Source organism: Polyodon spathula, chromosome 10 (genome assembly GCF_017654505.1).
Source record: "Polyodon spathula isolate WHYD16114869_AA chromosome 10, ASM1765450v1, whole genome shotgun sequence".
In the NCBI taxonomy this organism is placed as follows: domain Eukaryota; kingdom Metazoa; phylum Chordata; class Actinopteri; order Acipenseriformes; family Polyodontidae; genus Polyodon; species Polyodon spathula.
In genome coordinates, this window is record NC_054543.1 from 6,689,584 (window position 1) to 6,705,904 (window position 16,321).

Below are 16,321 nucleotides of genomic sequence, written 5' to 3' on the forward strand. Positions count from 1 at the left end.
ATTTGTTTATTTAGCTGAAAACTTTATCCAAGGCAGCTTAGAGACTAGGGTGTGTGAACTATGCATCAGCTGCAGAGTCAGTTAGAACAACATCTCCCCCGAAAGACAGCACAAGGAGGTTAAGTGACTTGCTCAAGGTGTCACAGTCAGGCAGTGAGCTAGGATTTGACCCTCCTGGTTACAAGCCCTTTTCTTTAACCACTGGACCACACAGCCTCCTTATGGTTTTGTAGGAGTGGTGATCATAAAAGAAAATCAATTTTTTGCTTCCACACAAAGGCATCAGGTTCTTTGGCATCCAACAGTATTGAACGGGAACAGGAGGCATAGCAATGCAGATGTGAAAAGAAAGTTTCCTATACTGGTTAGGTCAATGGCAAGCAAATTTACCCCATGAATGTCTGTTGCATACTGGCCCGCAACTGCAAAGGATGCTGGTATTTGAAACCAGGGTATCCATCCCGAAGCACACCTGTAAGTTGCACACTAGCTTGTGTTTGTTTTAATAGCAAAGTAGGAGCTTGTGAAGTAGTGAGTGACTTTTTGGAATTTGTTGTTTCATTAACATCCTTTTATTTTATTGTAATTTCTTTGGGGAGCTGCTGCTGTAACCACTGTGCAACATCAGAGAGCGATGTCCGTCACATTTTTTTTTTTCTTTTGAAACAACAAAGCATTGGAGATTAAACATGACTCGAGACTTCACACTGTTTTGTTGAACGCTCATTTCAAGTGCTGGAATGAAGTGTGATCTTTTGGATGGGATTTTGATGCCTCGCACCTGGGATGAGACTGGATGTGTCATCCTTATTTTATAGCCTCCGCAGCAGCAGGAAAACAAACACAAAGAGGGGAGGGGCTGTTCACAACCCCGTTAAGAGTAACGGCTGGCTAATAGGAGTAAATCAAAATGTGAAATACAATGCAACCTGCAGAGTCTCTGTGCCAGGTTAGGGTTTGTTTTTTTCATCCCAGCAACAGGCCTAGCCAATGAGATTGCAGAGTGCTTTACAGCAGAGGACATCTGATCCAAGAACTGAATTTTGGCTTCATCTGTGATCAGTCCTGCTGTTAATGCTACTGTGACTTGGCTTTTGTGTATTGTGCATTCATTTAAACTTGGGTTAGTTTTCTGCTGTGATCTGGCTCTATAAAAACCACCTCCTAGAGCCAAATTGTCTCACCGTCATCAATAAAGGTTCTTAAGTTCTAAAGGAATGTCAAAGTCCAAGGTATAGTTTTTAAATGTCATTTTAATTGGTCAGTGCTCCTTATTACCATGTCTCCAAGACATAATTAAATGCTATGAAACTGTGCTGCTGTAGATTTGAATGACTGCCAGCAAAATAGTTTGCTGTATTTTTGCCCATTGTAAATTTAAGCTGTACTTGGCAGTATAAGTTGCAATCTGAAATCTAGAGTATATACTCTGCTTTGTACCAGTTAAACTAACACCTAGACATAGTCTAGCAGTTAGTTTTCCAATTTCCTGATTTGAATTTAACCACCCAAATGCCCATTTTTATTTTGGCAATTTCCATGTTAAATGCTGGTTTTATTTTTGCAGATTTTCATTCTTAGTCCTCATAAGCAATTTGGACAGTTTTCAAAACAATTTCCTATTTTTTTAATACACTTTTTTATTGTGATTATGATAAACAGAGATACAGTATTTCGATATAAATTTAAATAACAAAATAACGTGTTTACAGTTGTAGCATTATAATCTAGATTGCAATATAACATGTTTTTTTACAATGGCAGTATTATACAAGTATAATGTATTTATTTATTTTTACAATGGCAGCATTATAATAACATAATACTTTTTAGAAATGTATTTTTTGTGTGAAATTTCAAAGCAGACGCACTTCACACCCTCATCAGTGCTAAAGTCTTAATCTAGTACATACACCTCAGAAAACTTGCATCATAATTTTTTAATCGCATCATATTTAGTGTCTTCCCCAGTTTCAGACACTGGTGTATAGTGCTGTAGCAAACCTGACAAGGTCTGAAAGAAATCTCCTCGTTTCATTCTCCGTAGATATACAGGTATCCATTTTTCATTCTCAGCTGTGTATATGCAGATGACCCGGTCTGTCAATCACATTTCTTAGAGACTGCTGCCACCTGCCAGTAAAAAACAAAACTGCTTACAGTTTTACAATGGTTATTATTTTTTCATTGAAGTATATTAAATACGTGTTAAACTTTGCAGGTCGTCATTTACTTGATTTTGGTTCATTTATTACATTTTTTACTGGTTATATTATTTATACAGTTGTGTATTCATGTGTTATTGACTTCAACATACCTCTAGTGGAAGTCCTGTGTTCTGCAATTAAAAAAATAAAAAAATAAAAAATCTACTGTGCCCATTAAGAACAAGTGATGTTCCTAGTAGTCCTGTTGCACACTGCTGCCCCTACAATGTTTCATGTCTCAGTGATGCTTTAGCATTTCCTTGGAGAACCTTTCAGAAAACCTCCCAACTATCAATGTGTACATTATTTTAGTCCAATGTAAGTGTCACCAGCTTAAACAGATATGAAACTTGAGTGACATTGTTTCTACTTTTTAAGGCTTTTTCATGTGGATGGTGTTAAGTGCAAACTTACTAAAATAAAATGTATCTGAACAGCAGACTCGTAATAGTGATGATAAACATGTTTGTATGTTAAAGATGCTTTTTTGATGTGTGGTTTCTTTCCCTTTTTCCAGTCTCCCACTAAAGCTGTATATAATGCCAGACACTGGAATCATCCAGAGCCTGAGGAGCTGCCACCTCCCCCGCTGTCGAGATTTCATACTGCTCCGGTGAGTACTGCTGCAATCTGTTACACTGCTGACTGAATGCAGCCCTTATATAAGAAGTACAGTGAAATGTCGCTGTATAAAATAATGTGAAATGCTGGTGGTCACGCTTTAGAATGGTCTATTCATCTGCAGTGTTGATTCCAGAAAGCAGAATATAATACTATGGAAATTAGAAACCAATGTCTGGTATCTCTGATAGCATAAATACACTATATATATATATATATATATATATATATATATATATATATATATATATATATTTATAGATAGATCATATACTAGTAGTATGATTATATAATCTTATATAATGTTTCTGATAAATCCTTAATCACTGTTCATTTCTTTAAATGTAGTGCTGTATGTGATTATCAGAAGTGTACCTAATACAGACTTATTCTAGCATAGGGGGTATGCTAGTTTAGAAAAAAAAACTGTTTATATTTGTGTGTTAATGTATCCATGAGTCACCATCCATAGGACCAAAGCTCGTCTGGTGGTAGAAACATAACTGTTGGTTTTATAGGCCAGTATATCGACAAAGGAGACAACTACCCATAAAGATGATGGGTTATTTAAGGCACCCCCACCACCTCCCAGAGTGATCAAGTCTGTGACAATGCCCACCCAGCCCTACCAATACATTGTTACTGCACTGAAATGTAGGAAAGAAGACAAAGAGGTAAGCAGTGGGATTTTTATGTGTTTAACCCTTTGCAGTCAATTTATTCAGCGCTTGTCAAAAGCGTCGGGTCCAATTTATTTTCACAAGCGCAGTTTAAAATTTTATATTTTTTCAGAGTAAAGCAGGTTTAAAAGGCACTCAATCGCAAAAGGTCACTCAGTACTGTATTTCCAGCCAAGCCCTACCCCTTGTTCACTGTATTTTTCACATACCTCTTTATAGACGTGCATACTGATAAATCCTGTCCTGATCACTCGTTTTATCACCAAACTCCTCAATAATGTTGGACCTGGTCCGACATAGGAACACAAAGGGTTAATCTTTGTTGACGCTAAATGCCTGCCCCACCACCCACCTAATATAAAATGAGGTTATCAGTTATATAAAGGCTAGTGTGTTTGTCATTGGTCATCGTTGGCTTACGTCAGCATATTTAACCATTAGATCCCAGATGAAGGTTGTATTGACGCTGAAATTAAAGTTTTATTTAATTTGGAGTCTGTCCAAGATGATTTGTCTCATAGCTTGGTGGAAGTGTTCCAGAAATCAGCACCATTCCTTTTAATGCAAACTTTGACTGCACACCAAAGAATAAGGTGATAGACAGTAGTGTCACAGTGGAGCAGTTTTATCTCTGCATCCGCCAGCAGGAATTGTTGGAATAAACAAGTATCCATCTGTTAGGAAAAACTATTTTAAATGAATATGGAAAAATTGACTGGCTGTCTCAGGCTTTTGTACACTTCTTGGCCAGATGTTGCCCTCCCTAAACCGTTATACTGTACAATTCGGCTACTGACGTAAGTAAAACTACAGGTAAGTTGGATTGTGAATACATTTTTTTTTTTTTTTACATATTTATTTTTATATTTCATTTCAGTTATACACTGTTGTCCAGCATGTAAAGCACTTTAATGATGTGGTGGAGTTTGGAGAAAACCAGGAGTTTACGGATGATTTTGAGTACCTACAGACAGGTTTGAAGAGCAGTCAGCCCCTCAACACACGCTGCCTTAGGTAAGCCTTTTTTGTGCCCTTTTTAAACTGGCTTAACCCACACTTCACCAGACATACTTTTGTGGAAATCTGAATAAACAGACTTGCAAAGGGAACACCATTTGAATGCTCATTGAGAAAAATTTCAGTATCTTGGGAGACTGGTTAAATAATGTTTGTGTGTTTGGTCAGTAGTGCTTGGTGTGTGTTTTTGTTTTTTTCTGCTGATATTAGAAGAAAATGTTAACTGGATTTTAGATATGGTATAATGGAGCAATGCTAATGACAGTCGCTATTTCTGTTTACAATAATATCTAGTATACACAGTCAACACATCTTGCTCTGAATGTAAACAATGTAGAGTACATTGTAAACTAATCTAATGTTTTATGTAATCTAATACACTGTTCCATGTTTGATTTTTGCATTTTCAGCATTATCAGCCTGGCTTCAAAGTGTGCCATGCCTAGTTTCCGAATGCACCTAAGAGCCCATGGGATGGTAGCTCAGGTCTTCAAAACTTTAAACGATGCCCCTCAGCACCCGGTAGGTCTATATGTTCTTATTTAAATGAAAAGGGAGTTGCCTTGATTCTGTAAAACCACTTAAGAAAACTTTGCCTTGCTATTTAAATATGTCTTTTTTACCAGGGATATGAAGCATTGGTGAGCAAATGCACAACAGAGAATAAAAAAGGAACTGTTACCAGTGGAAAGAATTATTCATTCCCTTTTGATTTTATATTTTTGGTTTTATATGTAAATGTGTTTCTCATATGGTTGCTTCTGCAGATCACACTGACAAATTGTAGTCATGCTGCTAAAGCTCTATGCTCAACCCTCTATAGAACAAATATAATAATTCCTGCATTGCTAATTTAATAATCCAGGAGTTGCTGTAACATTTTATCATGGGAACCATTCCTCCTTTCCATGCCTATGCATTTCTAATTGTGTAATTGCCCTTTACTTAGAATCTGGCATTGTGTACTGCTTCGCTGATGTACATCCTGAGCAGGGACCGGCTGAACATGGATCTGGACCGAGCCAGCCTGGACCTGATGATTCGACTCCTGGAGCTGGAACAGGACTCCTCTGTAGCGATTCAACTCAATGAAAAGGAGATAAATAAAGTTAAAGAGAAGATCCGTAAGCTCTGTGAAACAGTACACAACAAGCATCTAGATCTAGAGAACATTACGGTGAGAATTTTCTTTATTTGGAAATTAACTAAAACTAATAGAGAACAAACAAATCTTGCCAGTTGCCAGATGGTGCTCCTAAAGTGATATTATTAATTTGAAAGAACAGACCAGCTCTGTCAATTCATGTGCGTGCAAGCAAAACTAGAGGTGTTTCAACTACTGGACTGACTTTTTCTGCTTGCCTCTGCTAGAAACATCGACCAGTTCTTTAGTGCTAAATTTGATGTTTGTCTTAAATAAGCAGGGCTCACATCTGTGTACTACTGTTGCATGCATAATATTTGCATGAAATGTAATTAATAACTCACAAGCAGTTTTGTATTTAAAAGCAACTATGAATCTCATTTGCTGTAGCTTTTGAACAAATGTTGATTTTCCTGCTCCCTCTGCTGGTCGTCCTTTTATTGGGCATCATTGCTGTTGCAAACAATTGGGATGGCAGTATTGAAGACCACAGTAATAGTTTGTGAATGTTTAAGTAGGAGTCTGAATTGCTGGTTAGGGGGGGGGGGGGGGGGGGGGGGGGGGGGGGGGGGGGGGGGGGGGGGGCACATGTTATTTTAAGTAAAATGGTTACGTAAATGTATTTTTTTGAACACGCATTAAATGCGACGGCTTTCAAACATCGACATCTCCTCTCATCTGCACTTAGGTTGGGAAGTGAAGCATCAGCGCAAGCTTCCAAATTGCCACTCCCTGTAACTGCATCCCTCTTCTCTGAATGGACGGCTTAATAAAAATCCCTGCTATCATTGGTTGTTTCAGGTGTACATTAAAGCAAAATTACTGATATGAACTGGAATGGTTCCACCTATCACTTCATTAAAAAAAAAATATATATATATATAAAATAAACTTGAAGCAGCCAATAGTGCTAGCAGGTAGGGACTGTAGTTAAATTGTAACCCTCCAGTCTGAAGTGAAATATGGGGACTGGTATTTAGTTATGATCAGCTCAGTTACCCACAGATCGTTGATAAAGACCCAGAGACTGAATAGAAAACTCTGAGTCTCTGGGGAAAAATCCAGAGGTGAGGCACGTATGTGTCGTCTTGCAAGCGTGAGCACCCTTGCTGCCTTTACGAAAAATGCTTTCCTGTTAAAAATGTACTGACGGTACACCTTTTATAGCTTAACAGTATGTGCAACGTACTGCAGTAACTGACTTATCAAGAAGTTGTGAGTCTTTCACAAATAAATAAAAAGCCATTCCTGGCTTGTTTTATTTTAACTAATACTACAACATACACCAAGGCTGGGATTTGGCTAACATTTTACCTTTTCTGCTTTCAGTCAGGACATTTAGCCATGGAAACACTGTTATCGTTGACCTCCAAAAGAGCAGGGGACTGGTTCAAAGAGGAGCTGCGGTTACTGGGTGGTCTGGATCACATTGTAGATAAAGGTAGAAAATTTCCATGACCAATATACTGTTGTCTTAATTTTATAAAAGCTGTCCTGTATGAAAACACCATTGATCTGTAATATACGAGTGTTAATTGTGGAAATATAGTATTAGATAGATGATAATTTTTAGAAAATAAATTGCCTGGCGCTTTTACACACAACTGGTTAATTTACTTTGGTAGTTGGGTTAGGCATGGCTTGTGCTCCCTGGCTGCTTCTCAGTAGCAGCAAATGCTGGATTTCTTGGAAGCATGTTCTTATTTTCACCAGCAGGGTTTAAATCATGCCTGTCCAGCTTTGACAAAATAAACACTAGATACCAATTCACAGCATGGTCAAAATCAACTGGGTGGGAGAAACCACTGGTCATGTAAATTGTGCATGTGTGTCTCTAGGGAGCTAATCTCTATTTTATTTTCTCCCTGCAGTAAAAGAATGTGTAGAAAACCTGAACCGTGAGGATGATGAGGAGAATTTGGTTGCTTCCCTTAGGGGAGCTGAGAGGTGTTTACGGGTTCTGGAGAGTGTAAGTAACTAACCATTTCATTCAGAGACATTTAGCCATAAACGGGATTACTAGCTGTTCCTCCAATGCGAAAATGAATTCTCAAAAGGTTCTTTGGCCATTGGACTGGGAGTTGCAGTAGGTGTGTGTGGGGGTTTTTTTTTTTTTTTTAGGATTAAAGAATCAAAGCCAAACTGTGTGGTTTTTATTGTTTTTTTTATATAGTACATTTCTCACTCTAATAGAAATGTGTACACCTCCAAGCGATTAGTTTATAAAGGTGTTTGGTACTCAGTTTGTTGTCCTTAATTCCTTTCATAAAAAAAAAAAAAAAGTTTAGCTTGAGGGACAGGCAATCAGCAACAGTGATTTTGAGGTTGTTAATGGCAATGGAAGCTTGTGTCCTAGCAGATAAAAGCTGTCGGTTACTATGGTAATTCAGCCTGGATTTCTATCCTTTTAATTGTGATTTATCTTTGTAACTTGCTTAAGCCTGTTTTAAATAATTGTCTAATCTGTATTTAATGAAAAGGTGATCCTGGCTGTTTCTCTGTAATACAGGTGACTGTTCACAATCCTGAGAATCAGAGCTACCTGATTGCCTACAAAGATTCCCAACTCATAGTCTCCTCAGCAAGGTGAGTTGATATACTTGCACGTATTCTCATTTTGTTGATCATTAATGAACATTTTTGTACTGTGGGTGTTGTCAAGTGATTGAAAACAAGACATTTTGTGTTTGAATTGAAAGTGATGGTCTCAGTCGAATGGGTCAAAGTTCAAGTACATATTCCTCTGGAGGAATTACCACTTTTTGGCAATGCTACTGTGGTATTTTTCCTGTTTTTTTTTTTTTTTTTTTTTTTTTTTTGATTGGCTGAGGATGCAAATATAGCCTTCATCCATGTGTTGTATTATAAAAAAGAAAATACTTTAGGTACTTAAAGGTAGAATAATTGAGGCTTTGTAATCAATTATTCTACCTTTTTTATTCTACCTTTTTAAAAAAGAAAGAACGAGAGTATATACATCTAGCTCATATATACTCCATATATATATATATATATATATATATATATATATATATATATATATATAATATATATATATATATATAATATATAAATTGCACACATAATAGTGTGATATACGTACGCTTTGCCATATACGTTGGGTTTGATTGGCCAGCATAATTAGGTGATAATGTGTTTGTGAAGTGACAGAGAACCACTTTTTGAATGTTATTTTATTATCTGACATCTAAACGTCTGCTGTATCCTAGGATATACAGTGTAGAGCTGGTATTACAATGTCGGAGTCAGAATAAAACAACATTTTAATCAAAATATTGTGTATTTCATAGAAAATAGTACAAGGAAATATTGAATCAGGTAAAATTCATTACAAACAGACGTCCAGTTAAACAAAAAACTTTTTTTTATTCATTATTGTTGTTTGTGTGTGGAAATACAGCCATGTATTTTACTCCATCTATTATCCTATATGTAAAAGCCCTCTATCTAAAAGAAAGGGTTCTTTCATAGCGTGTCTGTTGCTGTTTGTGACTAGTATTCTGCACTTAGCCTAAAGCCTGCAGCAGGTAGTGAACCTAGTTTAGTCCCAGTTTGTGTATGAATATGGACCTTATTTCAATGTTCGATTGGGCACCTATAGAACCACAGACTTTAACAAAGTCTAGCACAACAGCTTGTTTGTAACTCTAATTCTATTACTGGAGGAAGTACAAAAGGCCTTGCAGGGCACGAACCAGACCCCTTCCACAGACGAACCCTGCTGAACCGTGCTTGCAGTGTCAGCTTTCAGGCAGAGGGAGCAAGGCTAGGTCAACAAAGCAGGCAGCCACAACTTGCTGTGTTCATTCAGCTTTTCTATAATCCAATTTGGAACCAAGGGAGGGACACACAAGTTAAACCTCCAGTTAATGTCTTATTTTTTTCATAACGGATGCCACTCCTGCAAAGCCTGCCTTTTGTTAATAATTGTTAGCAGCAAACTAGTTCAGTTGGCATTTGCATCATCTGCTCTGAAACCTTAAGAGCTGAAGTTTTCAGTTTCTTTTGTTTTTGTTTTATTGGACCCCTTGAACTGGACTGCATGTTTTAGTACTAACACTTTCCAAGTTTGGTGTAAATTTGACTCTTAGTCTTGTTTTGATTTCCACTGTGTTATATTTCCATCTTATATAAAACAGTTTTAGTAAACGGAAGGTATAGATTGAATTTAGTCCACCCAGCTGGATCCATTATAGGTAGTTGAGCTTATGGGTGCCGAATTATTATTTTTTCTTTAATTCCTACATAAATGTGAAACGTGTTAGCTGGCTTGCTTATTTCTGTTTTTACCTCCCACCCCCCAAAACAAGTTTGCTTGTCAGTCAAGCCTAGTACAGTGTAATTAGTTTATTTTTATGCCATGAAGAGAAAAGTTCCTTTTCAATTGCAAAACACCAGAAAGCAAAGTCACTCTTGCTTTGCCTGCTTGCTGATTTTAGAATGAAGATGATTGTTCGAACTGCTGCTTAGTTCCCTGGTGAACACAGGCCTAAAAAGACCCCCTTTGTTTACTGCTGATGTTACACAGGGTCTTAGCTTGTCATATGTTTCAGCAATTAGCAGCAACAGGTTATATTTTTTAATTTATTTTTTTTTATAATGAAACAGTCCTGCAATCACATGTTATATAAGTTCTGTGAGTGTTCTGTTTTGCAAGAAGAAACATAATGTTTTAAACCTTGTTAGTAAAGTTTATTTTTATTTGTTTAGATTTGCTAGTTTTTTTTTTTTTTGGTTGACTTTGTTTGTCATTAAGTAACAATGCATTAAATTAAACTGGATTCTGGATTCCTTAAGTTACCACTCTGTTGCAGACATTTGAGATCATTGCTGTTTGTATAAGATGAGTGACTGACTATCCAAATAATGCTTTAGTGTCTTTTATACATGTTTTATTATTTCTTTAAATGATAGTCTGGGTGGTCAATTAGGGATTTCTTAACTTTAATTTGAGCTGACCTGGTTGTAGAGAAAGTATAATGCCCCTGAGAATTCATCAAGCAATAGTCTTAACAGTTTGGTGCCTTTTCTCCTTATGCAGAGGGCTGTGGCACTGTGAAGAGATGATCCAGCGGTATAACCATGTAGCCAGTAGCCTGGCATCTGCAGATGGCAAATCCCTACCGCACCGTAGCTCCTCAGGGAATGTGGGAAAAGCCGTGGAGGACTGCATGAGAGCCATCATTGGAGTTTTGCTCAACCTTACCCATGACAACGGTGAGCAGTGACTCCAAATACTGTGTGTTGATTTGTTATGCCAGGATTGGGAGGTGTTCAATTATTGAAACATCTCAATTGTCTATGTTTACAGAATGGGGAAGCACAAAGACGGGTGAGCAGGATTCTTTCATCATCACAGCATTGCACTGTGTACTGCGGGTCCCACAGTACCTTGCTCAGGAACAGAGATTCGACATCAGAGTGCTGGTAAGCTTACACAATCTGAGTTTTTCTTTTTTTTTTTTTTTTTTTTTTTTTCTTTCAAATTTTGGGTAGTTTACTGTCCCAAGTTTATTCAGGGTATCCAAAATGTGGTCTACCTAAACAAACTTTTGATGGATTGGAATTTCAGATTCTATTCGCTGTGCTGTGGATGTAGTTGTACTTCTTTTTAATGGTACCAACGCTTGTAGTGTGGTGTTCTGTATCTTTGTTGCTGACATTGCTTTATTCTCTTGTGCTCTTAAGGGACTTGGCTTGCTGATCAACCTGGTAGAGTACAGTGCCAGGAACAGGCACTGCCTGGTGGAGATGGAGATGGACTGTGAGCCCTTCGAAACGATCTGCGTTGCAGAGGGAGAGGAGCTCAAGACAGGGGGGTCTATGAGTGCCATTGCAGCCTTGGTACAGGTGAGAGCAGTGTGATTTTGGAGATGGGGATTTAATCTGTGAATGGCTAAAACTGTTTTGGGTTCAATTCGCCAGTCAACTGTTTTCAAACTTGGATATATATATATATATATATATATATTATATATATATATATATATATATATATATATATATATATATATATATATATATATATATATACACACACACATACACACACTATATATATATATTTTTTTTTTTTTTTTTTTTTTTTTTTTTAAATATCTCAATTTGGATAAAATGTGTCACTTGTTAAAATCCGGACATGCTGGTGGGTTAGAGGTAGATGTATCTTGCCTTAAGGTTTAAGTCCTGCTATTTATGCATTTAATGCTTTCTATGGTTTCAGCTGTTCCTTCAGCGGGAACGTGCTGCCGTTCTTGCAGAGACCGAGACAGATGATTTCATTAACGACGCACCCAAGCCTCAGCTGGACCAGAGCGGGGAGTGGCAGGAGACCAGCGGAGAGATCCAGTGGGTCGCATCTGAGAACCACACCAATAGCAATACAAACGAGAAGGAGAAGAAAGAGGAAGAGGATGAGGAACTTGACCTGAATAAAGGTGCACCTCTTATTTCATCATGTGGTTATGTAACAGGCTTCACGCAAACTGAGAACTGGGAAGTAGGGAGTTTATTTGGAAATGTTTCAAACTTTTACTGTTGGGAAACCGTTAAATAAAATTGTCCTCTTCTTGCATTTCCCCAGCTCTTCAACATGCTGGCAAGCACATGGAGGACTGCATTGTAGCTTCGTATACTGCACTGTTACTGGGCTGTCTTTGCCAAGGGAGTCCTGTAAGTAACTTAATCAGTTATGTCATAAAAAGGGTTTGGATGCACTTTTTTTTTTTTCCTGATACAAAAAGCTTTTAAACTTTGCACAAGTTGATTCAAACTGCAAAAAGTACTGCATGTGACCATTGGGATATTTAAAAGGGTCTGAAAAAACACAGTTCTGCCTAGTTTTACACACAGTTGATTCTCCAGATCTTTTTTGTGGATTCTGTCCAGAAAAATGTAATTGTTATGTTCAGTCAGTGGGATTACAAATTTTGACAAGTGAATTTTAGGGCAGTAGTGAAACTTGCTTTAAACATGTTTGTTTACACTTTTCTATGGAGCTCTATCATATATTCCTCTCTGCACCACTTGCAGTTGCCAACAACCAGAACACAATCTTTGTAAACGCCCTCCCAACAGCCACAAAGACTGAAGCATAGTGTGTATGGGGCTCAGGTAGAATCTGTTTACCTGTAACACAAAGTCCTTGAGGTTGGTTAAACTTTACGTGGAGAGTGTTTATAAAATGATGATAGGGTTGTATGTATGTTAGAGGTGTTATCTGGATAGTGTAAATGCCAGGACAACTTGTTTGTGCTTTCAACCTGACATTCACAGTTCTCTACAGTAGGACTTCTTTTAGAAATGTAACCCTGGGTAAAACTAATGTTTTTTATTTCCTTTTGCAGATGAATGTGACTACTGTGAGGGAAATTTTACCTAAAGGAGATTTCTCAATAATGACAGAAATGCTTAAAAAATTCTTAAATTTCATGAACCTTACAGTAAGTGAAACCATGCATTAATGTGTGTATGTGTTGGATATTTAAGCATTGAGCACAAAGTTGGCACTGTTTAGCTATGCCACGCTGGCTATTTCATGTTTCTATGTATGTACCATGAGTGTTTGACTCTAGAGCTGAATGTTGCTTAAGGAAATTCCATGTTCCAATAAGTAAATCCTGAATTGCCTTCCTTGCTTTCATTTTTAAAAAGTCCTGCTTGTGTGTAACCTGCTCTCCCTTCCCCTCTTCCTGCAGTGTGCTGTTGGAACGACAGGGCAGAAGTCCATCTCTCGGGTGATTGATTATTTGGAGCACTGTTAAAGAGCACTTGGCTTTAGCTGGATTATGCAGGAATGATCTACCTGACCCAGAGGAGTGTAAGGGGAAAGAAGCCAATACAGACAAACACAAAGTAGCCCATTTGTCAGTCATAAGCATCTCTTTGCAGCAAACTTAAGCTTTGTATGTCAGGCTTGAACTCTATTGTGTTTTATTTTCATTTTGTTTGATTTTAAACTGGCGAGTAAAATGGTCTGTGTTAAACAGAAACCTGTATTTGAGGCTGCAGATTTTCTGTTATAGTTTTTTATAAAAATAAGTGAGCTGTTGTGGCAAGCTATCTCAGCTTCATGGCCATTTAAAGTTCTCTGCTTTCGTGACTCCTGATTACCTCTTTGCCTCAAATCTTTTTTTTTCTGAATTACTGAAACTCATGTTTATCATTTCCATGAACCTTGGAAAAGCTTATCAATGTTGCTCTACAAAAAATAAAAAATATGCAGGTAATTTTAGCTAAACTCCCATCGCAGCTGAGGCTAATTGTGGATCAGGGCTAAATTAGCATGGTCTCAAAACCTTTCAGCATGAATTGTAATTTGGCTAGAAAGCACCTATTTAAGAGGGTAATGCAGGGGTAAAATACCAAATAATTTGACGGGGGGGGGGGGTTCACTGAAGTGCCTAAGCATACTGTGTCTCGGCTAGTTTGGTAAGTTTGACATCTAAAGAAATTGTAGCCAAAGGCAGAAAGAGGAAAGCTTACAGCCCAACTGTACTAAAGCCATTTGCTTACTTGGTATTACAGTTCCTTTTTTTTATCCCCAAATAACTTAAATTAAGCTGTTACAGTATATAGAATGTTTTAAAAATGACACTCTTTCTCAGCTTTCACTGGGTGGGAGCGGGTCAAAAACAGCTTTTGCTGTTCAGGAGCAGGTGTTCTGTATACAGTTGTAAAATGGCTTATTTCATTAACTTATGGTTCAACATGCAGCTAACAGCAATGGTAGGTGTTGACGCACTGAGGATTTTCAGTTGCTTTGGTGGAACAATAAAACAGTTGATCTAACAGACAGTCGCATTTTTTGAAGTTTTTTCTTGGGGGGGGGGGGGGGGTAGGGTTTCATTATGTGGAATAAGTTTGTGACAACATGGCTAAATAATGAAAGGAACCTATTAATACATTCGACAGGCAGAAGACAAGACAAACGTAAAGATGCACAATATCTTAAGCAAGTCTGCGACTTCCATCACTTAAGAGGTTGAGTAGTAAGTATTTGTTCATGAAATGTGTAGTAGTCAGTTGGCAGTGTTTTTTACAGTTTTAGATTTCGTTGATAAAACCTATATACCCTGGTTTAATGGAAAATGTCTCAATTTGATGCTGTGATTTCCATCAATGCAGACTGGTATGTTTCACTACAGTAAAGCAGCTTTTCCAAGCCCAGTGGCCAACTGCCCTATTTTCAGGCAGAATGTACAGGGGTGTAGTAAATTTAAGAACTTAGTTTTAAATAAAATAAGAAGAGACACAGCAGGACTGTAAAGCTTGTTTTATGAACAGGCCTATTTTAATAAAGCTCTTGGATTTCAAGGGATTGCATTGCTTATGTCCCAATTTCCTTTTTAATTAAAACTTAATAATTGGTGCGGATGGTTCAGATACTGGAGAGCGTATTCCAAAATTGTTACAATTAGAATAAAGCTAATGTCAAGAGTTACTGGTTACTGACTTGGTCATGCTTTTATAAACCCAAGTAATAGAGAACTGTGTTTTGCAAAACTATAATTAATCATCACCCCCCCCCCCCCCCCCCCCCCCCCCCCCCCCCCCCCCCCCCCCCCCCCCCATAATGCCTTTTCTTATATCCACATACAATTATTTATCCCCACTTTCCCCCAGCAAATGTAAAATGTTTTTCATATTCTGCTATATCTTAAAATAGGAGCACAGTAAAGTTGTTAGCATGGTTAGTTGGAATTTAGAAAAATGCAAATCTTAAATTCTCCTTGAAAATCTGTTTAAAGATACTGCATATCCTAGCATGTTCATTTGTTGTATTCATGACCTGCTGGTTTTCAGATTGGTGTGCGGTGAGGGGTGGGAAGAGGGTTAAAATGTACTGGATCTGGAGCGAGTGGACGTGGCTTTGTTTTTGTGTTTTTACCCCTCCCTACTCCTGTATATTTAACTTGCATTGTTTTTACAATGCCAAGGTATAAATAATAATTTTGTTTGACGTTCTTATTAACTAGAAACCTTTTTAAGCTGTTAAACCTCTTGTATTTAAGCAATGCAAATTGTGTTTGAAAAACTAATCCCAGCCAAGGTAAATTTTTTTTTGCAGTAATTTTGTTATGTTTTGCAAAGTATACAAGAGGCCTATTTGCAATTCTAAATAAAATAAAAACCTTTGTAAATAGTTCTGTAAATACTGACTATTGGAAATTAGAATGGTAGACTACTTTTCTGAATCCAATCCAATTTTTTATTTTTTACCGTATTTCTCAGTTGTATTCTTTTGAAGTAAAACAAAACAAAAAAAAAAAGCCAGCTGCAGGATAAAAAAGTCCAAGAGTTTGTACCGGTTTCAGGAATTGTCTTTGGTTACATGTAAATACTTTTAACTCCAATAAAAATTGCTACTTTCAGTACACTAGCTGTTCCCATTTGTGAATTATTTGCTTATTTACAGCATTTGGAGCAACACAATTAGCCCTGTGAGTCATGCTGCTGTTACAGCTGCTTTAGCCATTTTAAGATGCCAGCTTCATATTTAGAGCTAGTAGAAATCCTGTTATCGTGTCATGTGACTTGGTTTCTAGATGATGACATAACAGTGATATGTAGGCTTAATACAGTACACTACTGTGTTTGATACACTCCTAAATAAAATAAAAAAACATACA

At 37.4% G+C, this 16,321-nt stretch overlaps 1 protein-coding gene across 1 annotated transcript in view; it reads left to right on the forward strand.

Annotated features, from left to right (window-relative positions):
* LOC121321751 (wings apart-like protein homolog) overlaps positions 1–15,246 on the forward strand; it is a 34,881-nt gene extending 19,635 nt beyond the window's left edge. Inside the window, exons 6-20 of the mRNA XM_041260879.1 lie at positions 2,725–2,820; positions 3,347–3,502; positions 4,386–4,522; positions 4,936–5,047; positions 5,475–5,702; positions 6,999–7,110; positions 7,541–7,638; positions 8,179–8,255; positions 10,732–10,907; positions 11,002–11,117; positions 11,379–11,540; positions 11,914–12,127; positions 12,274–12,362; positions 13,037–13,132; positions 13,388–15,246. Of these exons, the coding sequence (XP_041116813.1) occupies positions 2,725–2,820; positions 3,347–3,502; positions 4,386–4,522; positions 4,936–5,047; positions 5,475–5,702; positions 6,999–7,110; positions 7,541–7,638; positions 8,179–8,255; positions 10,732–10,907; positions 11,002–11,117; positions 11,379–11,540; positions 11,914–12,127; positions 12,274–12,362; positions 13,037–13,132; positions 13,388–13,453 (1,935 nt within the window). The 3' untranslated portion in view covers positions 13,454–15,246. The remainder of the gene's footprint in view (positions 1–2,724; positions 2,821–3,346; positions 3,503–4,385; positions 4,523–4,935; positions 5,048–5,474; positions 5,703–6,998; positions 7,111–7,540; positions 7,639–8,178; positions 8,256–10,731; positions 10,908–11,001; positions 11,118–11,378; positions 11,541–11,913; positions 12,128–12,273; positions 12,363–13,036; positions 13,133–13,387) is intronic.
* Positions 15,247–16,321: the final 1,075 nt, after the last annotated feature.